The sequence below is a fragment of the Cololabis saira genome, chromosome 8 (assembly GCF_033807715.1).
Source record: "Cololabis saira isolate AMF1-May2022 chromosome 8, fColSai1.1, whole genome shotgun sequence".
NCBI classification, from domain to species: domain Eukaryota; kingdom Metazoa; phylum Chordata; class Actinopteri; order Beloniformes; family Belonidae; genus Cololabis; species Cololabis saira.
The window spans coordinates 20,040,620-20,066,219 of record NC_084594.1 but is presented as its reverse complement, the minus strand read 5'-3'; the positions used below and the strand labels follow the sequence as shown (position 1 = coordinate 20,066,219).

At 41.1% G+C, this 25,600-nt stretch overlaps 1 protein-coding gene across 4 annotated transcripts in view; it reads right to left on the bottom strand.

Moving 5' to 3' along the window:
- Nucleotides 1-25,600, bottom strand: part of celsr2 (cadherin, EGF LAG seven-pass G-type receptor 2) — an 84,893-nt gene that overhangs the window by 13,513 nt on the left and 45,780 nt on the right. For all 4 annotated transcript variants that reach the window (XM_061727066.1, XM_061727069.1, XM_061727067.1 and 1 more), the window contains exons 4-17: nt 18,277-18,392; nt 18,092-18,180; nt 7,782-7,939; nt 7,234-7,397; nt 6,877-7,002; nt 4,581-4,750; nt 3,357-3,536; nt 3,153-3,266; nt 2,576-2,732; nt 2,342-2,483; nt 2,136-2,256; nt 787-970; nt 552-653; nt 324-418 (exon numbers count right to left, since the gene is read on the bottom strand). In XM_061727066.1, coding sequence (XP_061583050.1) covers nt 324-418; nt 552-653; nt 787-970; nt 2,136-2,256; nt 2,342-2,483; nt 2,576-2,732; nt 3,153-3,266; nt 3,357-3,536; nt 4,581-4,750; nt 6,877-7,002; nt 7,234-7,397; nt 7,782-7,939; nt 18,092-18,180; nt 18,277-18,392 — 1,918 coding nt within the window. The remainder of the gene's footprint in view (nt 1-323; nt 419-551; nt 654-786; nt 971-2,135; nt 2,257-2,341; nt 2,484-2,575; nt 2,733-3,152; nt 3,267-3,356; nt 3,537-4,580; nt 4,751-6,876; nt 7,003-7,233; nt 7,398-7,781; nt 7,940-18,091; nt 18,181-18,276; nt 18,393-25,600) is intronic.

The window sequence follows — 25,600 nt, the reverse complement described above, 5'->3', positions numbered from 1 at the left end:
ATCCTATCTCAAAAAATTAGAATATTCTGGGAATCTTAATCTTAAACTGTAAGCCATAATCAGCAATATTAAAATAATAAAAGGCCTGCAATATTTCAGTTGATTTGTAATGAATCCAGAATGTATGACATTTTTGTTTTTTTAATTGCATTACAGAAAATAAAGAACTTTATCACAATATTCTAATTTTCTGAGACATGCATGTTGTTGGTTCCCTAAAGTTTCCTCTTATATATCCATAACTACCATTTGAAAAGCCCTAAAATGCTTTTTGTTACAACATCTGGTTTATCGCCACGTCCTAATGAACAAGGAACTTTTACCAGCGCTTTCAGTTTGGTGAAGGTGATGGAGGTGCAGTTGAAGAGGTTGGGAGGCAACCAGCCCTTGTGCTCGTCACAGTGCCGGATGGCTGTGCCTGGGAAGGAGGAGACGAGAGTAATCACAAGATAAGCGGGGTGCGGGCTGCAGCCGAGAGATGGCTCCAGGCAAGTTTCGTATAGTGCCATTATTATGTGGTGATTTAATAAGCTGCCAAATCGCTCTCGTACCGAGAGTTCCCTTGGGACAGGGGACGGCCGCGGGAAGACCAAACTTAGTCCTGGGCCACCATATTCCTGCCTCGATGGCCTGAGGGCAGCTGTCATAGATTACTGAGAAAGAAAAAAAAATGATGAAGAAAAAAAAAAGAAAATACCTCTAAAGAAAAATAATGTACATGCATCTATTATAAGGCAGGGATTTAAAATTAGGCCATTTCATTGACGGTCAGGAATCCATTCTGACCTTCACAGCCGTTGGAAGAGACCTCAGCAAACGGGTTGTCGCAGCGATCGCACTGACGTCCGATGACGCCGGCTTTACACTGACACTGCCCACTCTCTCTGTCACAGGCTCTGGAGAAAGAGCCAACAGGGTAGCAGTCGCAAAGTAGGCAGGTGTCGCTGCCTTGGGGACGGTAGTGGTTGTCCTGGAAACGGGATGGGAGAGACAAGTTCATGTCAGCCTCTTTCAGTTTTACAAATCTGCACAAATTACCACCTGAGTAACAAAATATTGTTAACTTGAGGTGTTTGATCAAAATATTTGTGTTTTTGTATGTTTCCGAAGTGAGAAAGACGGAATATGCTTAAATACTGTTATTGATTGGATGATAATTGATGATATTGTTGCTCATTATTATTAATTATGCTGCAAGATACTACTTGGATATAACCTGGAAATGCAAAAAAACAACAACAAAAACTTCAGGTTAGATAAATATAAAGGTTAGAGAGATTTCTTTCCCCCCATTCTGTCTCTCATAGTTGAAGTGTACTTATGATGAAAATTACAGGCCTCTCTCATCTTTTTAAGTTGGAAAACTTACACAATTGGTGGCTGACTAAATACTTTTTGCCCCACTGTGGGTTTTTAGGTTTCGTGAATAGGCCTGTGTTGAGAAAATCGATTTTCTGATTCTAAATCGATTCTCATATTAATTCCTAAAAATCGATTTGTATGTCTAAAGATCGATAATTTTTTTTATTACTTTTTTTTTTTTTTTTTCCCATGATTACATTTTGGCCTGGTGAACTTTAATCCCAGTAGTCCCAGTAGTTTTGAAAACTCCTGAACTTAATGAACTTTTCTTTAGAGAAAATGCTGGACATTTCAGCTTAAATTTCTAAATGTTATATTATTAGTGTCAATGAAGTTCATATTATCTATATTTACTATAGCTTGTTTGGTTTCTCTGTTATCGGACAGGGTTTGTCATGAAATACCTGAAAAATGCCGGGTGCTTCATGGCAAGCTGTGTGTCTGGTGACAGAATAAATCAGACAAGCTAAAATAATTTGTTTACTGCTTGAGCTGTTGCAATTTTTTTCTTTTTTTGCACTTTAAATGGATATTGAAATGCCTATTTGAGTTATTTATTTCTTAGTTATTTCACAATAATTATTGTGAAATTATTATTTCAATAGTTATTTTACAATCATATAATCCAGGCAACACTAACCCAAATCAATATCGGATCGGATCGGATCGAATCAAATGGTGATAATCGATTCTGAATCTTAAGAATCGGAATCGAATCGATTCTTGACATTTTAATTGATACCTAGCTCTATTCGTGAATGGTTCCCACTCACCTTACAGCGGCACTCCCCGCTTGTCTTGTTGCAGTCAGAGTCAAAACCTTTGTGTGTTGGACAGCTGCAGGGCCCGCAGGTCTTGTGGCCCCACCAACCTCTTGGACATGGCAAGTCGGTCCTGCAGAGACATCCACTACCAGCTCAGCTTTCCTGCAGTACCATGGGTTATACATGCTGCTTTACATAAATAGAGACAACCATACTTTTTCTCGCAGTATCGGCCGAAGTAGCTTCTGGGACAGTCACAGTTGTAACCGCGAGAGGAACTTGGCTTCCTGGTGCAAGCTGACTCGTGTTCACAGGGATTCAGCGAGCACACATCAGTGCAGTTGGTCCCGTAGTAACCTGTGCAGATATACAGCTGATGAAAATGAGCCGTGCTCTGATGTCATTTGCAACCTTCAGGGCCTGCAAGATGTGATGAGTCTGGAACTGACCGCTGAGGCAGGTGCACGAGAAACTGTCCCAGTTGTCGCTGCAGTAGCTGTTGGCAGGACAGGGGTTGGAGCTGCAGGGGTCTGGCACATTGCATCCTTGCTCTACGTTCACCTTCCTTGCCTGAGACAGAGTCAGAGCCCCGCCGACACGCAGACCCTGCAGGGAAATGATCACACTCACAGATGAGTTGGTATAAACTTTACTGGATTAACACTCAAAACTCTGTAGAAACATTTATGTGTCATAAGTATCTTAAAGGGGACCTATTATGAAAAAAAAACGTTTTTTCTTTCTTTCTTTTCAGAATCCCTCATAGATAATGAGGTTAGAGAATGGGGAAGATAAAGACATGGCTCAGAGGCTGAATTTCTAATTTATTTAGCAAAAACAATCAAAAGCTTGTTCTTAAAGACATTCAAAGCCTGTTTAAAATAGGTATTAGATGCCATAATAGGTCCCCTTTAAAACATAGATAAAACCAAAGCTTTGAGGAGAGTTACTCATTTAAATACATTTATTTTTTTATTTTCACCAATTTGTTTTGCATAAATGCTGGCATATTTTGGATCCACAGACCTGTATGCACCCACGAAAGCCATGCTGAATCTTCCCATCAGGCCTTGCCAAACCCCCAACGCTTACAGTCCTCAGCTTGGAGTCGCGCAGCTTCCCATCCACCTCCATACTGGCCTGAAAATGAAAAATACAGTACATTTAAAGTGCAAAACTCCAAGAATGTATTTTAAAGTCCTTTAAAGTGAGGAGTACTTAAGAACTCACCAAGTAGAGTCCATGATCCAAGGACAGCACTGCCTTGTGGTGTCTCATCGCTGCTTCCAGACTGCTAATATCCAGCTGCAAATGATGCCATTCTCCATCGTTCACCAGCACCTCCTCCACACGGGAGAGAGTGGAGTCCTCCCCCCTGTGCAGCCCCATCAGCACACTCCCCCCACGCAGCTGCAGAGACAGGGAGGGCAGACAGAGCAGGTGGGACACGGGCAGTGGATGATAAAGAGACAGTCACCTCTACATCACATGAGCAGGGGTCACAAAAACAGGAGCTACAGTATGTGAGCCCTTGTTTTGTTTCCACATAATCTGGTTCAAAAGTTCATACTTCGAACTGTAACGCATCATAGTCTGTTAATAGCGTTGGACTGCTGGAGCGTTATGCAACATCAAAGAGATGTTAGACTGGACAAACTGAAAAGTAGGTGAGAACAGATCTGGATCTGCTGCACGAGCATCTTACGCTCATTTCAGGCGAGAGAGAAGCAACACTGATGTCTTCATTATTAAAACGGTAGCCATAAGTGATTCAGACTTCAGTTATTGGTTCTTAGGGGCTTTGTTTTCACACAACGGTGAAAGTGATAGAGACAGTTGTGATTTTTCACATTTGTAGGAGATGGGACAATAGTGAAGTGAAGAATTCAATTTTCACACAAAAACGTGTCATATAGTTGTATTTTAGCGTGCTCAGTATGAGTTGTTACACTTACTATTTAAAAAAAGGGACAAAACCAAACTATTACTCCACCGGAGGACGGCTGTCTCTATCATCTCTGCTTATTAAGAAGCTGCAGCACAAAATTTGTTTTCTAGTGGTAACCTAGTCTTGATCTAAAAGATAAAATATCGTCGAAATATGGTCAGGATAATCCAGTAGAGCAGAACCTTCAGGAGAAGGAAAAAAGGAGGCCCTTTGAAGAGCGTTCCTCTGAACGAGCACTGCTGTGCATGTCAACTAATGTAAAATGTGTTTCAGTCTGACCTTGCCAGATTATCATTGCAAAGGGTTACTAAAAAGCACCAGCAGTTTTTATTAACACAAGACAACAGTACAGGCATATAGCAGAGTATCTGCAAAAGAGATTTATAGTTGAGTATGTTTTGTTCTAACATATTCGATGATGTTGGCAGAGGAAGGAGAAGCCAAAAAATGGTGTGTTTGAATGTTTGTTGTTTTTTTTCTGTGTTGATCCACAGTGTTTGTCTCACCTGCAGTGTGAGGTTGTGCTGTAGACCAGACGACACGTGAAGCAGCGTGGCGCTAGACTGACGAGTGCGGAACATGAGCTCGATGTGCCAGAGGATGGAGGCCGGCACCGCCTCCAGGTTGCTCCACAGCAACAAGCTGTTACCCTGGAAACGCAGTGGGCTGGCCATGGCTACAGTAAAAAAAAAAAAAAAGAAAAAGCCAGAGAGAAAAAGGATGATAAAATCACATGATATACTCTGGACAAAAACAACACTGGAAGGAGGAAGAAGAGATGGAGAGTCGTTACTGGCCGCCAGCAGGTCTTTGCCAAACTTTGCTCTTCTTTCTTTCTACAACTTTTATTACTGAAGACAGAAGAGACACGTGAAGAAAGGCTCATTTATAAAGTGTTGGACAAACAAGTAATCCATCAGAGGAATATGAAACAAAAACAATCAGATTAAATTTGTAAAAGGTAAAAGAGGGATAAAATTTTCACCTCCAATCAGCTGGGAACTCATAAGTATTTTCTTCTCGAGAACAAAAGCTTTCTGGCTCTTTACAATGTCAAAAAGTGTAATGAAACCACACCCTTCCTGCCTAACTTCCAACAAGATCCTTCTGATTAAACAGTTTCTGGGAGAGGATCAAAATGATTGATTGGTATTGACAAAAAAAAAACCATTGCAGCAACGGCTGCTGGCAGAAGACAGAAGCAAAAAGAGAGACTGCAATTAAATTGAATTCTGTTTCTAGTTTATCCCACTAACACTGCCTAATTATATGCACTGAGAAAAGCCTCTTTGTTGATTAGTCTGCAAGATGAACAGCCATTGAATCTACAGTAAGAACAAAGGATTACTACTGTTATTGATTTTGTCTGATAATGTCAGACATTTATAAAAAATACTTACAACAGCTGTCCAGAAGTAGAAAGAGCAGAACATAATTTATTGTGTGTTTTTACAACTATGACAAATTAAACAATGACTTACTATAACATAAGACAACGACAAGCAAGAGCATATTTAAGAAATTGTTCTACGTTTTGCTGTTTTTGTTTAAAACATGCAGCGCAGCCGTGTTTTGTCGCCCCCTTCTGGCAGGGACGGTAACAACACAAACACTGTTGTCCTACTTATTGTTTTCTTGTTTATTTTCTATCGAGTAGAAACCGAATCGGCACTTGATTAGATGGCTAAGATTAAATAAAAAAGTCAGTTACCTTTAAAACACTTCTATGATTAAAGAATGATACAGATTTCCTTGATTTATTGCAGCGACTCTGCAAGTGACTTTACTGACTCTGCAGCGTTATTGTTGACATTGTAGTGCACTTCTGGTTTAACTGATTAACCTGTCTTTGTTGTCACACTGCAATCAGACTCAACTTTGAGCTAAACTGTGGAATAAGTCTGAATTGTTGTGGTTTAGTTATTACCGTATTAAACCTCATTAAATTAATAAGATGCTAACCGAGAGTGAAACTGGCTCAAAACCTTTAACCTTGATGTTCAAAGCAAAACACTGGACCCAAAAGTACAAATGGTATATTCGGGGTTTAGAACATTTGCAGATACACAGAAAAAGAAAAACAGAAATCAAGACATCTCTACACTGTTATCAAGTTGGAGGTTTGTTTCCTGTTCTATTATCTTTTCTGTTGTGTTTTCTGAAGATTTCTTGTGCATCAGATTCCTCTTTCTTCTACACTGGTGCATCCACCTGTTTCTGCTGGAATATCAGACCATTTTTTTTTTAAATAGATAAATCCAAGTGAGCTGCATGAAAAGACACCAGGAGATAAATCTTTTAACCCGCCTCTAGCCCTATGACACCTCAAACAAAGCTAGCCTTTTTTGCACCACTATCATATGTGTTTTGCTTCTCTTCCTCTGTCACTTCTCAAATTTCTTTAAACCATAAATCCATTTGGACGATAGATCAGGTGAAAACAAGAAAAAAAAACAGAGAGCACTGCAGCATAAACATAAAGTAAATCTTCAGACGTTGAATAGAAATTAGTCTTGACTGGATCAACATTACACAATTTGGAGAAAATTCAACCTGAAGCAGATTTGAATCTCACAATGACTGTCCTCAATCAGGTATTAAACAGCCCCGGTGTCATCATCTTCAAGTTCTAGAATCAAACATCACACACATCCTGAAATCCCCCCGCTGCACACAGATGACTTAATCAGCCCTGATGGATCACGGCTCCTGACTCAATTACAGTTTTGCTCTCAATCAAGGATGCACAGCCTCGGAACAGATCCGTGTTTCCAGCTTGATGGCCCATGATATGTGACTGACCTCTCTCACAGTTCTGTCCTCCAAATCCCAGCAGGCAGTCGCAGCTGAAGGAGCCCCACAGGTTCACACAGGTTCCTCCGTTCAGACACGGGCTATTGTTGCAGAAATGTCTCTTGGCAGAACATCCTGGGAGGGTGGGAAAGTAAAAGAGTACACAATTGATCTCTCCTATCTCATTACGACATCACAGGAGAAATCAGGAGGTAATCATCTATTTATTGCAGGTAGAGCAATCATTTCCCATTGACTCTGTCTTGCAGCTGGGCTCATTACAGCCAGTGTCAGTTCCTTTGGCTGATCTAACAGTTCATGTTAAAGGGAGAAACATAATCGACGGGGCTGCAGACTCATGCATACCTGGCTGAGTGCCGTTGTTAGCGATGAAGCTGGCCATGTCTATGTGCTGGCTGTCGATGCGCAGGTTCTTCATGCATCCCACAAAATGCCGGTTGCGAACAGGAAAGTCTTCGGGGAGTTTAGGGACTCCTCCTAGGAGCAGGGGCCCGGTCAGGTCCAGAGATCTGGCAACACAGAGGAGCCCATTTCACACACCAACCTTTCTGCTTCGTCCAAAACACATGATCAATGCTAATGTTGTTAAACGCACGTAAAAAATGGATTACAGATACTTCAACTATGCTACTTTCCCCGTAGCGAGAGAAAACAAACAAAAAAGGATAAATATTGCACCACTGAAAAAAAGCAAAGCTTCACCAGTTCCCTGGAGAGGGAATTCGTTTAAGAGTTTACTCGACATCTAAGTGAACCAGCTGCAAAGAATCTAAACGAGATAAAGAACGAATGAGACAAAACAAAGCAAACAAGAGAGGGATATTTACAGACCTCGAGTTACAAAAGGATTCATTTATTTTACATTTCTCCTCTTTCTACAGATGGGGACTTACTTTTTGGATCCCGACTGGCTGCCCTGAGCGGAGCAGGTGTAGTTTCCAATCATGTGACCGAACCTCAGCGCCACAGAGGTGTCGCAGTTATCCACCGTCACTATGACAACCTTCTGCTCCGAGGGGCCCATCGGCAGGCCAGCCTGGTTCAGGATCGGCTGCAGAGGAGGCAGACAAACCCATGAAAGTCAAGATGACGTACAGAGCATCTTTACACCTGCACCTCTAACGTTTGCCTCTTTTTACGTTTTCTATTTTTTCTGCCAAGTGAGGATTTAACAGAGGACTCTTATGTTTTCATCAGTAAATGGCAGGACCTACGGGGGAAACATTTTTGCAAAGAAGAGCTTACAAAAGAAATGCAATAGTTTTGTCATTATTGGAGAATTCCTAGAAACGCATCAGCATGAAGATGAAAAACTGACGACGAGGAAAAACAGCATCAGCATGCTGCTATTTTTATATTACAAAGGCTTTTTTGACTCGGTTATAAATAGGACTCTGATGGGTTATCATAAAAATATCTTATTATTCTGCTCCTTTTTAAAACAAGAATAATGCAGAAAAACATCGGAAAATGTCAGACAGAATTTACCAGCCTTTCCAAAGAAAAAAACAACAACCGCCAAGCAAATGACCTTTGTTGTATCCTACGAAAAAGGTCCACACACACACACACACACACACACACACACACACACACACACACTCACACACACACACACACACACACACACACACACACACACACAACCACACACACACGTAACTTGCCCTCGGCAAGACATCGCCCCCGTCAACAAAGCATCTTCCTCTCTGCCTGAAAAATCAATTGGGGGGAGCAACAAAAGGAGGAGGAGACTGCGGGGGAGAGAATGATGATCCTGTCAATAAAAAGTCGTGACCTTTTTACACACAGGCTGGCCTCCATGGGGTCACGTAGAGCTCATATTAACCCTAAACGCGGGTTCAAGCTGGTGTCGTGAGCTGCCAGCAGAGCAGCCGGGGCCTTCGCACACAGCTGACCGACTCAGGACAGGACGCCACGGCCAGCCGGTCAGACGGGACTGAATTAGCTTGTCTCATGTCCAGAGATGATCAAAAGAAGTGACATTAGGATTTTAAGCCTGGGATATTTAGCTCTCTGGGATTGAATTACAATAGATCCCTTTGAAACTGATTGTGTAGGCTCGGGGATTATTATTGTGTCTTTGGTGTCTGGTCTCTTGAACTAAAAGAGCGGGAGATGGAGCGTGGAATCTGTTGGCTGGTTTAACTAATTTAACATCTCTATCCCGGCAGAGTTATGAAAACCAAACACTATCTATGTGGCACTCCAGTAATGACATAATTTTAGCCCAAGGCACAGCCACAACTGAGTTTCTCACATGATCTTCACACTGAGCAGATTAGATTAATTCTCTGAGTCTCCAATAATACAAGGCTGTAACTGAGAGTCTGCGTTTGGTTAAATTCCTGCAGTCTTGTGATCCCAGTGTGCCCGGCATCAGTCATCCGAATGAGATGCAGACTTTTACAGCATTGAAGGTTGCTTGTGAAGTTATTTCACAACTCCTCACCTGAAACTCTTCACAACATGACGCGGGATATGTTTATTTCGAATGAGCTGCAGCGAAGAAGAAGAACTGAGCTTTGAACATGCAGTGCTTTCTTGCTGGAGGAATATTTTCATAACTCTCACAAACTCTTAGTTTAGCTTCTTCTTTTGTTTGTTTTTTTATTCTCAACTACAGAGTCCTTGATAGTTCCTACTTCAGAGCAGGCGACAAAAATCTCATTTCTAGGTTGAACTAAGAAAAGTTGCAGTATATCGAAAGACCACTAGGGACCTGCTCCAAAAGTGAGTCAATCTCCCCATTTACATTTTTTTTAAACTTTTCTGTAGAAAAGAACAGTTTGCAGCAGGGGTGTCAAACTCATTTTGCTTGGCGGGCCGGATTTGACCAATTTTTTTCTCGCGGGCCACACGGTCAAAATAACAAAAACGGTGCGGAAAATGTTTTAAACTTTTTTTTTTACTATTGTTATCTAATCCAATATTAGTTTAGTTAATTTTAAAGGGAAATATGCACTTTGTTTACTAATTATGTAAAATATATTTCTTCAGGATCTTTTCTTGAAATTTCTCGTTTTTTTTCAAATTATGTAAGATACTTTTAATATCATTTTACAAAGATAAATAGAAACAAGTATGTTTTTTTTATATTTCCCTTTTTTATAGGAAATTTAATCAAAAGCAAAATCTTTCTTATTACATCCAAGAGTGTTTCTTTGTGATTTAGAGATTTTTCCAGTACAATTAAGTGTATTTATTTTTAAAAATTGGCGCGGATATTTACGCCAGTGTGCCGAAAAAGTCAGCACTTCTTTTTTAACTGTTTTACTTTGTCACTATTCTCGTATTCAAAACTGAAATTCTCCGAATAAATATCTTCTATCATCTTTTTTAGCGGTGATATTTTTCCTGCGAAAATATATAATAGTAGTCAGTTATTACAAATAAACGACCGTCTACAAAGAAGTAAAATCGGCAAATGCATTCTAGAAAATTAAAAAAATATCGAAAACTGCTCTATTTGTGGAATAACGATGGATTTGTAGAAGAAATATATTATCAGATTATGCTGCGATTCATGGCAATTATTTATGCCTTCCTTTTTAGTAAAATAACATTTCGTTTTTTTGCGTTGGAAACTTCTCGCGGGCCGCATGAAAACCTCTCTCGAGCCGCATGCGGCCTGCGGGCCGCACATTTGACACCCTTGGTTTACAGTCTGGTGAAGGTAAGCAGTTGCAGGAAGCCATTTCTGAGTTTTGCCACTGAAATGACACTTTTCCTGCAAACAACGGCACCTCCGCAGCCCCTTCTGCCAGAGATGGTTGAAGGAGCCTGGAGCCATAGCTACATTTTATTGACATAAAGGTTGGCATGTTCCAGACGGCTTCCCGGGCCTACTTTTTTATTCCCCACTTGGTACGAGGAAAAAAAGAGGCTTCAAAATCACCCTCCAAAAAAACCTATGGATGACGTCACGGAGGGTAATTACACAGTCTACGCTGCAGAATAGGAGCTCTGCTAGCATGAAGACAACCATTTGTGAAACACTAAAGGACATAGGTTCATCAAAGTAGATTTATTCTGACTGCTGGAAACACAGAAGAATGGAGTAATAATACACCAGCAGGCCTACCACCCACCAGTAGGTCAGGGCTGGGCGATATATCGAGATTTTAATATATATCGATATATTTTCAAACGCGATATGGTACGAGACAATATCGTTTATATCAATTTAAATTTTTATTTTTTATTTTTTTTTATGATTTTGATATAGCTTATTTTGTGACAAATTGACTTGAATGTTTTATTTGAGATTTGCACAAATGTTTTGTTATTTGCACAACTGTCAACCTCAGTGGAAAAGTCTGGCTGTTACTGTCTACATTGTATTAATTGCACAGTGTATTTTAATTTAATTTTTATGCAGGAAAGGGATATTTGTTTTATTTTGTTCAAGAAGCATTTTTATTCTATATATGCAGGCAGTTTATTTTGATTTTGATATTGTGCAGACCTCTGTTAATGGCCTGGTTTCCCAGATCAGTTAAGTAGTTCTTAACAGTTAAGTAGTTCTTTCACAGGCTCCTTAAGATGGTTTGAAAGAAGTCTTTCGCTGTTAAGAACTACTTAACTGATATGGGAAACCGGGCCAATGAAGGTACCTGTGTGGCATTTGGCACGAGGCTTTGTATTAAAACTGACTGTTTTTTTAAGGGTTTGCCTCAGAAAAAAATTAAGCTAACAGAGATGCTATGCTATAATGCTTCAGGGGAAATCCCAATTATGGCACAGAAAAAATATCGATATATATCGAGTATCGCCATTCAGCTAGAAAATATCGAGATATGACTTTTGGTCCATATCGCCCCGCCCTACATCCACCAGCAGGTCCTTCAGCATTACTATTTATGTGCATCTACAACCAAGGAAAAGCCCATGAGGGTATGGTTTTTATCTGTAAACTCCCCAGTCACTAAGTAGCCTCAGAAAGCCCCTAAAATTAATCACTTTGAATACTCATTAACAGAAAAAATAAACGTACAGCTTAGAGGTATTACACCATTTACTACAGTATTACTCAACTAGCTTTCAGAGATACGTCACTACAGATATAGGACTGCTGGGTGCAATTTTATTGAAGTAAAAACTTAATTTTTGTTCACCATTTCAAATGCGTGCATTTTTGTAGCCTCTGATTAGTTTAGCTTGAACTCCTCACTCAGACCTGATACTGTATTCAGCAGCCCATCAGGTAGCACTTCTCCTAGTGAATATTAACAAGCTTACCTCACCCAACCCCCGTTTCAAGACAATTCAGAGATGCCATTGGTCGTTGTTCCCTGGAGTCTGGCGTGCTGCACTGACATTGACGTTTCTGTATTTTTAATGGCTCCATAATTACTCCACCAGACTAGGACGAGGAGGGTGAGGTGGGAGGTAATCAGTTGATTGCAGTCAGTAAATTTGCTATTTGACATGGCTAAATCCAACACAAGGTTCTTCTAACCTGCAGTTTCCCATCAAAGCTTCCCTGTCAAATATAAGTCGTTTATTTATTTATTTTTTGCTCTGCTCAATTTGATGTACATAAAACCGATCCAGGGTGCACACCTGCCTTTCAGCTCAAGAGAACTAGGACAGGCTTCAGCATATCCCCATGACCCGCAAAAATTAACTTTTTCTCAAAACACAATCAAAGTGTAAAATAGAGGACACAATCAGGATGATGCATAAAACAATTGCATACAAGCTAAGCGGTAGTAGGACTGATTTATTTTGAACTGCTGACTGCACATGGCATTAAAGATGGAGCTCAACCTGAGGAGACAAATGGTGGGAACGGTCAGTGCAGCTTGTTCTTGTTCTGAAGGTAAACAGCTCAGCAAGCGTCATCAGGAGCATCTTAATTATACTGCTGGCCAACTTGCAGGCAGCTGTTAGCCATCTATTTTCAAAACTCACTTCTTATAAACTTGCATGGTGAAATAAAAAGGACAAGCCAATGTGTGCTTTTTCCAGACAATATGGTTAAATGTTTTCAGAGACGTAATTGATGGTATAAATCAGCACAGGCCCTGCCACTGAGTACCTTTCCCACAGGAAGTCACAATGCGCTCCGAATCTTCATCACTCAGCAGTGAAATGTTAAAAATAGAAACAGAGACAAAAAGGAAGCTTTTACTTTGCAGTTTATACTCCCTAAGGGCAATTTGTTCGAAATTTGTTGATGATGAAACAAGCAAATGTGTCAATTGCCAAAGGTGAAATCATCTGACATGCTGTTTTCCACGGTTTCCCCTCTGCTGTGAAAGCTGTGAAACAGGCAGAACTCCAGCTTGGACGATCCTTTCACCGACCTCTGCTGTCATCAGTCACGGCTATTGACTCGCCAATAATGACTGTCTGTCACGATGTCTCTCTGCTGCACAAAACACCATCCTGTCAAAGGTGACTGGAGCGCACATATTTGCTCTGCAGCACTTTAAAGAGCGCACTAACAGGGGATTATGGGAATATGAGTTCGCTGTCACAGGAGGTGACAGGAGTGCAGCGAAGGAGGAGCATGGCAGCCGGCAGCGCAAATATGGGATCTAAGATTGACTGGAAATACCATAGCAACAAGTGAGGTTGGCGCTCAAGCGCAGAGTCAATACTTCTCTCTGCCTTTCTTCACCCTCCTCTCGCTCCGCTCCTGCTCGGCTTTTCTGTCCTCGCTGGAGAACAGAGAGGGAGAGGGGCACCTTCCCCGGGGCCGCATCATTCACTGCCCATGGTCCCAAAGGAAGCAGAGCCAAACACAAAGGCAGCGGTCATTGCCATTCTCCACAGTCCCCCGCTACTATGAAAGCCACATTTCAATCTAAAATGTCCCCCCTCCCTGCCCTGGCTCACCCTGCCCCACCCCCTGCGGACAGGGACGGGTCAGAGCGGGGCACCGTGGGATACCTCTCGAGGGCGGAGCCACGTTTCTACCTCAGCGACTCACAGGATGTGGAGAAAGAGAGGATTAGTTCAGCTACGGCTTAAGGAAACCCCGGATACCTCTGGGTTGTCCGGCCTTGAAAGTTTGCCTTCACAGTAACGACAGACTCGGCTGTAAGCTTAACAGATATTACTGTATAGGGATGGGCGGTATGGACTAAAAAATGTATCACGATTCTGGCATTTATCCCGATAACGATAAAAATGACGATAAAAAAAATACCAATTCAACTCCACCTTTTTAACTATGAATCTATCTCGCTCTCAGATCCGCCATGTTTGTTACACAAAAACGTCATCAACGGGAATTTATCTTTCTTTCTTTCTTTCTTTCTTTCTTTCTTTCTTTCTTTCTTTCTTTCTTTCTTTCTTTCTTTCTTTCTTTCTTTCTTTCTTTCTTTCTTTCTTTCCTTCCTTCCTTCCTTCCTTCCTTCCTTCCTTCCTTCCTTCCTTCCTTCCTTCCTTCTTTTTTCCCCTTCCTTCCTTCTTTCCTCCTGCTCTTTCATTCTTTCTTCCCTTCCTCTTTTCTCCCTTCCTTCCTTCTTTCCTTGTTTTCTCCCTTCCTTCCTTCCTTCCTTCCTTCCTTCCTTCCTTCCTTCCTTCCTTCCTTCCTTCCTTCCTTCCTTCCTTCCTTCCTTCCTTCCTTCCTTCTTTTTTCCCTTCCTTCCTCCTTTCATCCTGCTCTTTCCTTCCTTCTTCCCTTCCTCTTTTCTCCTTTCCTTCCTTCCTTCCTTCCTTCCTTCCTTCCTTCCTTCCTTCCTTCCTTCCTTCCTTCCTTCCTTCCTTCCTTCCTTCCTTCCTTCCTTCCTTCCTTCCTTCCTCCTTTTTTCCCCTTCCTTCCTTCTTTCCTCCTGCTCTTTCATTCTTTCTTCCCTTCCTCTTTTCTCCCTTCCTTCCTTCTTTCCTTGTTTTCTCCCTTCCTTCCTTCCTTCCTTCCTTCCTTCCTTCCTTCCTTCCTTCCTTCCTTCCTTCCTTCCTTCCTTCCTTCCTTCCTTCCTTCCTTCCTTCCTTCCTTCCTTCCTTCCTTCCTTCCTTCCTTCCTTCCAAAAATCAGCTTTACACAAAAACATCATCAACGGGAATTTATCGTTTTTACTGCGAGATGACAAATTCTTATCGCGAGGAATTTTTTTGACGGTATATCGTGAACGGTAAAATATCACCCATTCCTATTACTGTACAATCTCATTTCCAATATTCGTTTTTTGACATGCAGAGAGAAAACACTTAGATGGAATAACAAAATACATCTTCTAAAATGACAGCTGAGCAAAAAAATACAGCATATATTTAAGAAATTAGTGGTCATATTCACTTCATGGAAGATATATTATCAATTCAAAACTGAGAAGCAAATCACTTAAAAGGTTTAAGTAATATGCCACCAACTCGGCGGGAGGCTACTTTTACTGGGACAGTAAGCAGAGCAGTAGCTGCTCTAGCAGAAATATTAACTCATTTTTTCACTCTGGTTGTCAGACGGACAAACTTGCAAGTAAGAGAAATCCCAAAAGAATTGGCGAGCCGTTCAGTTTGTTTTGTTTTTTGTTTGTACAAAAGTGATTAATGAGAATTTAATGGCTGCAGAACAAGAGTCAACAACCTTTCTTCCACAACTTGACAAGATTTTCCCTCTTCATCACTCCTGCTGGCTAAAATCTGACACGGTCTTGTCATCATACTTACTGAAAAGAAAACTTGCACAGCAGGGGGGTTGCCTGGCAACACCTTTCTGATGCAAAGTGACTTCCTCAATAGACAAAAATGTGACATCCTGTGTGTGTGTGTGTGTGTGTGTGTGTGTTGGTGTGTGTTGGTCCCGGGTGGGAAAGAGCGGACAAGAGCTCCATACATTCCTGCACTGATTGAGCTGTTGTGATATTCTTACCGAGAAATGTACCAGTTAAACATATTTAATCCAATCTGAGCATGTCTGGAAAAACAGTGTCCTCCCATTCTCTGGTCTTCATTCATTCACCCCTTCTTCTGTCTTGTCTATGTCCCCTCCTGTTGTCATAGTCTGGTTGGCACATTGGCTCTCTTCCAAATCAACAGCCTTTCAGTAGCAATACTTTAGTCTGACAGAGCATCAGCGCTCAGAGGTCTTGACAATCTCTGCATACATGACAGCTGCCGTCTGTGGTCTGCACAACATAAAGAAACTGTGACCTGAGTCCCTCTGAATATCTTCAGTATGTCTGGCATCATACAGCTAAAGACAGACAGACAAACTTACACCTGGACAAAACTTTGACTGACAAAGACTGGTAGCGACACCCTGACACACATTCCTCTCCTTTTTCCTTTTATATCTTATAATCCAGCTTGAACTCTATGGGCAGAAATATGTACCACTAGAAACTGAATTTGAATAATTTATATTTGAATTTGAATTGCTCAACTTGAATAATTCCATCGAAAAACTGAATCTGAATCACATAATTTGAATTTGTATTGTTTAATTTGAATCATTGCATTGAAAAACTGAATCTACATTCAGTTCTCACAATTCAAATTCAGTTCTTGCAATTCAATTTCAATTTCACTGTGCCAGACATCCGGGTCTTCCGCAGGAACAGCAATCGAGTGCAGATACAAAGAACTCCTTTTCACGTAGCCTACTATAACCTCTATTTTCTTTCAGCGATATAAACAACCAATGGGAACTAGATATTTCGAAACCTATTGTGTTTTCTCAATTCTGTGTAAAAAGCGTAGATTTATATCTTGCCGTTTTGTAGAAATTATTCAAGTTGAGCAATTCAAATTCAAATATAAATTATTCAAATTCCGTTTCTAGTGGCACATATTTCTGCCCATAGAACTCTTACAGTTAGTCAAACTTTTTGTGGTGATGGGCTCTGGTGTAATGACACATTCAGCAACAGATTTCAAAGTCGTGAGACAAAAAATCTGACTACAGTAGAACTACAGTAGAATACAATTATTAGCTCATTTCTTGCATAAGGTGGACTATATAATGTTGATGAGAAACAGTTTTTAATTGCAGAGCAAAAACAAAACAAAAGAAGAGAATAAGAGTTGTGCATTCCAACGTTTGAGGTACAGTGAATGCAGCATGGTTTGAGGTTGAATTTGGCTCGAGATAAAGATGGGAATCCTGATTAACTCTACTCGGAGCTGGTTTTAAAAGGTAATGTTATCTTGCAAATGTATAAAAGCTGACTTAATGTCACATTTCCAGACTCGGGCAGCAACAACCAAACTTGCAGGGTTGTGTTTCTTCTGAGTATTTGTGTTGCCAATTACTTCTACGATAAATCTGTGTTCTCAATCACAGATTTTGTTTTTATAATGTCTCACAGTAACATTTTATGGTCGTGTTAGTTATAATTGACCAAATATATTTGACCCTATCATGCAAGAATAGATTTAAAGCAACGGCCAGCAGCTGATTGGCTCAGCGTAAAACTGGTCTAGGTCTGTTAGAAGGTGATGTGTTGATAATTCAATACTGTCATTTGGTGTTTTACAGTATGCTCTTTGTTTCTGTTATACTTCCAGATTTATCTCAGTCACTTTTACCTCCTGTAGTTTTATTTTATACATGTATTTAATCACTTATTAGCTTCACACCTGTGTTTTATCTGTTGTATATATTATCTTTAGTTTCCTTTGTTCTTTGCCAGTTTATCATCATTCCCAACATTCCTCTACCTAATTCTGGCTTGGTTTGCTCATCCTTTTGGGATTGTGCCTATCCTGCCTATGCAATGTTTCCATTTTGTGATTTTCTTCTATATCCTCTGTGTTTATGTGCCCCTTGACAGTTCACCAATCATTTTTGTCTTCTGTGAAACCTCATCTCATTTTCAATGTTTGCTCCGTACGATGCTCCTGCTCTGACAGCATTTAGCTCATTCCACCGCGGAGTCACAATTAAAAACAGCCTGGACAGGAGTGTCTAGTGTGAAGGGATAGCAGAGCTAAACGAAATTCCTCCGGAAAAATGTATTGGACGAAGAGCATACAACCATATGATTAATTTAAATAACTGGGTGCTGACTCGCGTTTCACTGTGCAGGCTGGCATTAGAGATAAACATTTCACCAGTGGAGTTAAAGATGGGCATGTGTGTCACCACGTGCTGGACCATCTATAAGGGTTGCATGATTGGAGACGAGGGAGGTGAGGGCTAACCTGCACCAACGCTGATTTTCTTAAACAGAGCCATGTTTATCACAATTAAAACATCTAAAAAGAAACAGAGATAGTTCCCACTCACTTTGTTGTAGTAGTGGACCTCCACCATGTGCCACTGGCCATCACTGATACCTCCCATAATGAACGGGGAAACTGTAGTCTTGGTTTCTCCTGGTAAACAGTTAAAAATGTGATAACTGTGCAGGAATCATAAAAAAATAAGTTAAAAAAAGAAAGAAAAATCACATTGATGAAGAAATGTCCTACCTGCAGAGAAGGTGAGCTGTATCTGCTCATTGATGATTTCTAGAGCGAGGAAGTCATGTTTCTCGTTGAAGCGGCCGTTATACAGTAACAACCCGTTGGGCTCCTTAGTGGCAAATCTGAAAAACAAATTCCAGGTATTTTGCTGCCTAATACTGTTCAATTCAAAAAGAAAAAGTGTGCCATGTTTAGTGAAAATATAAATGATGTACAGATAATGTTTATGTCATTGTTTGAATAAATGAATGAATAAAAATAAAAATGAAATGAAAATAACAGTCCAAATGATGACAGGTCTTAATTGAATGTGTTTTTATATGGTTGTTTTATTCTGAAATACAAACCTTAAATCATTGCATTTTGTCCTTATTTAGATTTCGGACTGTGTCCAAACTAATTTTTGGAAGCATGTGGTTATGATCTAAATATTATAGGATTTGTGAAAACAAAAAGAAATACTCTCACACAGCTACGAATAATAACAAGCGTCATCTGTGTTGAGTTAAACGATGAAAAGATTTTTTCATATGATGAACATGAAATCTGTCTTTATATATATATATATATATATATATATATATATATATATATATATATATATATATATATATATATATATATATAATACATTTACAAAAAACATCCTATGTATGATGAGGTGCAACAGAAAACAGCCTCCAGATAAATTCAGTATTCAGTCTTGTTAAGGTCATGAACTGTTTCTACAGAAACTGATGCTCTGTTTTTAAAATAATATGAGTTAAAATGGGATGAACTCAAACCTTTAAGGCAGGGGTATTCAATTAGATTCGGCCGGGGGCCACATCTGCAAAAGGACTGTATGGAGAGGGCCGCACAATTTGAAAATTTAGGGGTTTTCAAAATGTATTTTGCACTCAAAGACGAAGACTTATGTATATATAATACATTTGTATTATACATTTGAATATATCTAGTTTACATATGAATTATGTATTAATTGTCTCCAGATTTAGTCATTGTGAATGTTAAATGGGTCAAAGACGTGACGCTTACTTTTTCTGTCCGATGGAACTTTCTACCTAATAATAAACATAAAAATGAATAAAAAATATAACATGTATGTCTAATACGTTCCTTCTACATGTGCCCACTCTTATTTTATTTAAACATGTTGGTTATTGGTCATTTTCTGCCATCTGAAGTGTGAAAACATCATGTGGGGTGACCGTCCGGCCTTGACTTCTGTTTGGACAACTGGTTTTAAATCACATTAAAACAATTTAAAAATAATGCTTGCCCTATTGGGCATACTTTCAAACTTGTTTTAGATTTATTGACAAAGTTATGGAACATTTGTACACACATTTCAATCATAATACACAAACTAATCTTGTCCGAATATGTTCATTGTCTGAATTATCATCTGGGGTGACCATGAAAAAAATACAATTGAGGGACTTTTATATTGTCAATCATCTCAAAGAGGATGTTGCATCAGCCAGTTACTCTGAGGGTCCCAGAGAGACAACCTGCAGGTCAGTAGTCTCTCTCTCCTTTACAAATAAATCCTCTTTCTAACTGCTGCAGTGTATACGTCACATTTTGATATCATGTGGGGTGACCACCCTATTCATTTTGAGATAAATGGTCGCCCCAAATGACGGTTTAAAGGTTTAAAAACACTAAAATACCTTTGTTTGAAGTTTTCACATACATGTATGTGTACACTACATTTCAAATGTTTGGAAAATGGCCAAAAATATCTTTATTTTAAGTATTTTAAAAATGGGCTACTCAAAGGCCTTATACGTCTTTGACCCAAATATAATATTCAAATAAAGAAATATTATTTTAAATGCAAGTTCATTTTGAAACCATGCATTGTGCAAACGTGATGAAGTTGATATTGACCTACTTTTAATAAAACACGCCATAATGACAAAGCACCACTTTCCACCAAGATTTCCTTATTTGAATATTATATTAAGCATTGAGCACAAGTATTTCAGTCCATAGTAGCCAGTTTGATGTTATAAATAAGCAACCAAAATATTAACCATAAGCTCCTTTATTAATGACACATCTGTGCTTTATATCAGCAAAACAAAACAATCACATTAAATTATAGGAGGCTTAGAAGTTCCATTTGAAATGCAAAGTCCTCACTTATTCAAATGAAAAAAATGTCAGGCCAATCCTAGAAGCAGTAAAAAGTAAAGTAAAAAAGTAAAAAACATCTCCAACAGAGATTAACATGTACAAACACTATGCATCGTTAACCAACTAAAAAAAAAAGGCTACCAAGCATCTTAAACTTAAATGCTATATGCATTCTCTGCACACATTACAAATAAAAATCGCACCTTGTGTGAACGCATTCCTGGCATGTCTGTCTGCCTGTGTGTCTGCATGTGTCTCAAGGCTGGCAGCGGGCCAACAAAATTATGCGCAGCGCAGCGCAGCTGGCACTCTCTCAAAAACAGTTTAAATAAAAAGAAAACAGCTCGAGCTCGGAACTGAAGTTATTTTCTTGGAGGATCTCGTCATATCAGACAGTGAACGTTCTCCAGCGCATCGGCCCTTCTCTCTTCTCACTCCAGCTGTTCTAGTACCCCTCGCTGCAGCACCGCGGAAGGGGGCGGGGCGTCGGACATCACAGGGGCTGGGCGTCGGACATCACAGGGGCGGGGCGTCGGACATCATAGGGGCGGGGCGTCGGACATCACAGGGGATGGATGGATTGTTTTTTAAATGTTTTTTAAATGTTAAAACATTTTAAAAACTCTGTGGAAAGTGTGTGGGGAGCTTTTGGGCGGAAAAGTTGCAACTGAACTGAAGTCCTGCTACTGAATTCACTGTGAGCCACTGGTATAAATGGAGTCATCTCTTGAGTTTTCCAACTCTCTGGGCAGCGTCTCCTCACTGCTGACTCGCTGAATGAATAAACACATTAACACAAAACACCTGCTTTTGTTGTCCTTGTCCCTCTTTTGTTTGTTGAAAAAATGTAATTTGTATATATGGAATCATTACTACCAATGATTTTTAGTGCTAGCCTACTCATCACACTCAATACCCAATGACAATCTATATATTTTTATTATAATTATGTAATATTAAACATAATAATTATATTACAAGTATATTTTATAATCTTATATAATATCTATCTTTGCATATTATGAAATTAACTTTTGCACGGTATTCTTATTTTCGGAGATTCATCTGTATAATGATGACTTTGAATATAAATTTGCATTTGTAATTCTTGGAAATGGTCACCAGATGGTGCTGTGTCATTTTGATATCACGCCCCGCCCCTGTGATGTCCGACGCCCCGCCCCCTTCCGCGGTGCTGCAGCGAGGGGTACTAGGTTCAGTTGCAACTTTTCCGCCCAAAAGCTCCCCACACACTTTCCACAGAGTTTTTAAAATGTTTTAACATTTAAAAAACATTTAAAAAACAATCCATCCATCCCCTGTGATGTCCGACGCCCCGCCCCTGTGATGTCCGACGCCCCGCCCCCTTCCGCGGTGCTGCAGCGAGGACCTTCTCCAGCTGTTCGCTGTTTGATTACGTCATCACACGCCGTTATTAACTGTTCGGTTTTTTTCCCCACTTATTCCACCGAACACCGAAAGTGTTTTTTTTTGCTATTTTCGGCCGAACATTCGGTGCATAACTATTATTAAAATTTTTTTTTTTTTTTTTTTTTTTTTTTTTTTTCCCCCTTTTTTGAAATATGACCAGGGGCCACATAAAAGCTCCTGGTGGGCCGCATGTGGCCCGCGGGCCGCCAATTGAATAGCCCTGCTTTAAGGGTTACAGAAAAACACCACTATTGATAAGTACTTTAAAAAATAAGAAAAAAGGCTCAAACTGGCAGCCATGGCTGGGGAGAGACAAAGAGCAGTGGTCTGATTATGACCTATTTAAAAAACGTGCATGCAGAGATTACAAGAGATAACTATAACCAACTATAAGCTTAAGATTGAGCAGGGCTGAGCCTCATTTTAGATGGCAAAACAGAGATTTATAAGATGCACCAAGCAGGGAGGTGAAAGAAACAAAGCATTTCCAGCACCGACACAGTCTAAGAATCTGCATGATGTGAATAGATGTAGAACCACATTAAATAACACATTTTAATGCAGGCTAAAACTAGGGCAGAGTCAAAGCAGCAGGCTGGGCGCACGCAGTACTGCAAGACTAAGTCAGAGTAACAATAACGACAGCTTCAAAACATTTTTCTCTCATGGAAGAACGTTCAGAAGCTCTAACCACACTCTCAGCGTCAGACTTGTGCTCGTGCAACCAGATTGCCCAGAGCCATTGTGCTGCATTCTCCTTTCATATTACCATTGCAGCACATCTGAACAGTTTAAAATGTTATCGTTGCTCTCCTCTTTCTATATTTGATCAAAGTGAGCGTTGAGCACGTGGAGTAAAAATATCACGTTTTACCTGTCAGCTGTGGTCTGTGGTGGTTTATCTGATCCCCTGGAAATGGGTCACTGGGATGTTTGAAAGTGTGTTAGGAAGAAAAAAAGAAACCATACTAACTACCAGATTTGCTCCCCTCACAGGGGACCCGACAATGGCTCTCTTGTGCGCATCTGCCGACCAAAGACGCATGTCTGACTTTGTAACGTGTATTTTTTTTTAGTCCGTTTTTTTTCTCCTCAAAAAACACAGCTAATTAGTTCCTCTTTCACAAAGGTCACCCTCTAACTGGCCCCATGGTTACTGCAGCTATCTGACTCCTTTTCTCCGCTCTAATAGCCTTTTTTTTTGAGGATGGATACCATGTACACATCCAAATATCCATACGAGCAGCTGCAGCCCCCATCTTCCAGTCATTACGGTTTGAGGGGATATTGTATATGATGCTGTTAGTGCAGTATTCTTAGGCTGAAGAGCAGCCAGGGGGCATAGTAATACTGACCTGCTTTCAAAGAAAAAATATTATCATGACCTCGGACAAAAGAGGATGCCAAAGCTCCAGCTGCTAATAACGTCGGAGAGATTACAGACCTGCATGTACGCACGGGATGCCATTGAGAATCATCCTCCAGTCTCAGAGTCTCTTCTGCATCCCTCTAGTCCTCCGCACATATCGATTTAAGGGGATGCTCCTAAATGGACCCCCCCGAGCCCTCTGAACCATGAGGGTAATCAGTCGGAACTAAACAGTGACTTTACTGGCATCACTGCATGTCACATTAGGCACCCATCAGTTAAAATAACAACCAGTCTGGCCTTATGTGGGGAACCGTGTCACGCTATCCTAACACGCCGAGGACGCGTGCAGTCGGGTGGAACGAGAACAATCTTTTGTAAGTGAGAAATGATGACATGATATAAGTTTACTGGATGTCAGATGAAATGATTCAATGAACTGCTAAATCTGTTTATTTTATGTGTGTAAAGAAAAGGCTACATTTTCTTAATTCTGACTGAAAAAAGTAAAGCATCGAGTAACTACAATACAACAGAGCCAGTTGGTAGGTTTATGACCAAATTAGGGTTACAAGTGACAACTTTTAAATTATTATACACAATATATATTTTCTCAACTGACTGTTTGAACTGTACAAATGTCAGAATCAAGCAACGGAAGAACGTCTAAGGTTATTGTTGGTATTATTCTTAATTCAAATATATTACATTTGTAATGAACAAAAGCAGCAAACCCTCATACTTGAGAAGCTGACAGCAGTTTCTCATTTTGCAAAAGATAATCTGCAGATTTATTTTGAACTCCTTTCAGAAAATGGTCAGACCCTTTTAATTATATGATAATAGATTCAATATTTCCTTTTCATCAATAAGTTGACAAATGTGATTTAATGTAGTACTATATGAAGGGTCCGATTTTTATATACATTTAATTAGGTGTTCAAAAACGGTAGGGAGAGTCACGAAAAAAAAAATTCAACCCACAAAAATCAGACGCTGATGTTGTGCGTCGCCCATGTGAAATCTGGACTTATAAATGTATGAATATTTTGTGATTTTGAGGACCTGTAAAACCAGACTTTGCCCCTTCTTCCTGAAGTCCTGCGACCCCCTGCTGCTAACTCCTGGTTATCTCGGCCTGGGTCGAGATAGTCCGTTTACGACCCCACTGCATGGCCGGAGATCAAAACAAGGACCCAGCAGGGTTTCTGCCAGGGAAAACAGACTTCCTTGGGGTTTTATGACACCTAAGCAGGGGTCGGGAAGCAGCGGAGCCCTAAAACCAGGCCTCTTTGGACAGACACAAAACCTACCAGCAACCCCCCCAGCCTGGAACTGGCTTTAATGTGCCTCATAAAATGGCGACCGTGCCATGAACCACAATCCCAGCATGCCTTGCGGGATGGGGCGGCGCCTGAAAGCGCGCGCATCCAATCGCAATGAGGCACCGATGACGTCACTGCAGCGCGCGTAGGATCAAAACCCCTGCCGCTGCTCCTTTTTTGCCCTCTTCCGATCACCCTCTCATCCGAGCTGGATCGTTTGGCTCTGGGCCAAGATCCCATCTCCCTTTCTCCCCCCGGCTGGGGGGAGGTCTAAGGCCCCATCGGGCCGCTCCGGTGGACATGCAGCCCGTTGAAGCCGCGGTGCACGGAGCCGCCCCCATCAGCTCTCTTCTCAACTTCTCTTCTCAACTTCATCTCATCGGCGCAGGCCAAAGCATCCCATCTCCTCTCTCTTCCCCCGGGCTGGGGGGAGGCAGGAGGCCCGCACCGGACCGGGCCCTGCGGGGTCCGGCCGTTGAAGCCGCGGTCCCCCGGGAGGCTCCGATTTCTCACTAAACTCTGTTCCTCTTTAAGTTCACAGATCCAAGCTTCCGACGCCCACGCGCTCCCGGCAACCAGATCGGGACACAGCTGCGATTGAGTTCTCTGACTGAACCCCCCCCTCCCCGCTCCGAGCCCCTGTCTGCGAACCGGCGCAGGGATCGGGGACGGACGGCCGGCGTCTCGCCCGGCGTGAGCTCTCCCGGGGCCCGGACGGCCGCGCGTCGGCGACCGGCGCAGAGAGGGAAGCACGGCAAGGAGGGACCGGTCCCCCCGCCGCGCCTAGGAATGCGTGTGAGCCTCCGTTTTGGTCCGGAACCACGGCCCGGCACGAGGCGGCCCCGCCGCTGTCTAATCCGTTTCAGGGGAAGGGACGGGACGCGATAGCCTGACTGCGAAACCCCAGCAGGACCGCGAACCCAGTCAACAAACCCGCAGGGTCCCGATTCCGGATCCCAGAGGAGACGTGAGCCCGCGTAGCAGTGATCAGTAGGATTTAAGAGTGTTCAGAACTGTGTGTGAGATTGTGAGACCTGGGTTATCAGTAACTTAAGAGTGT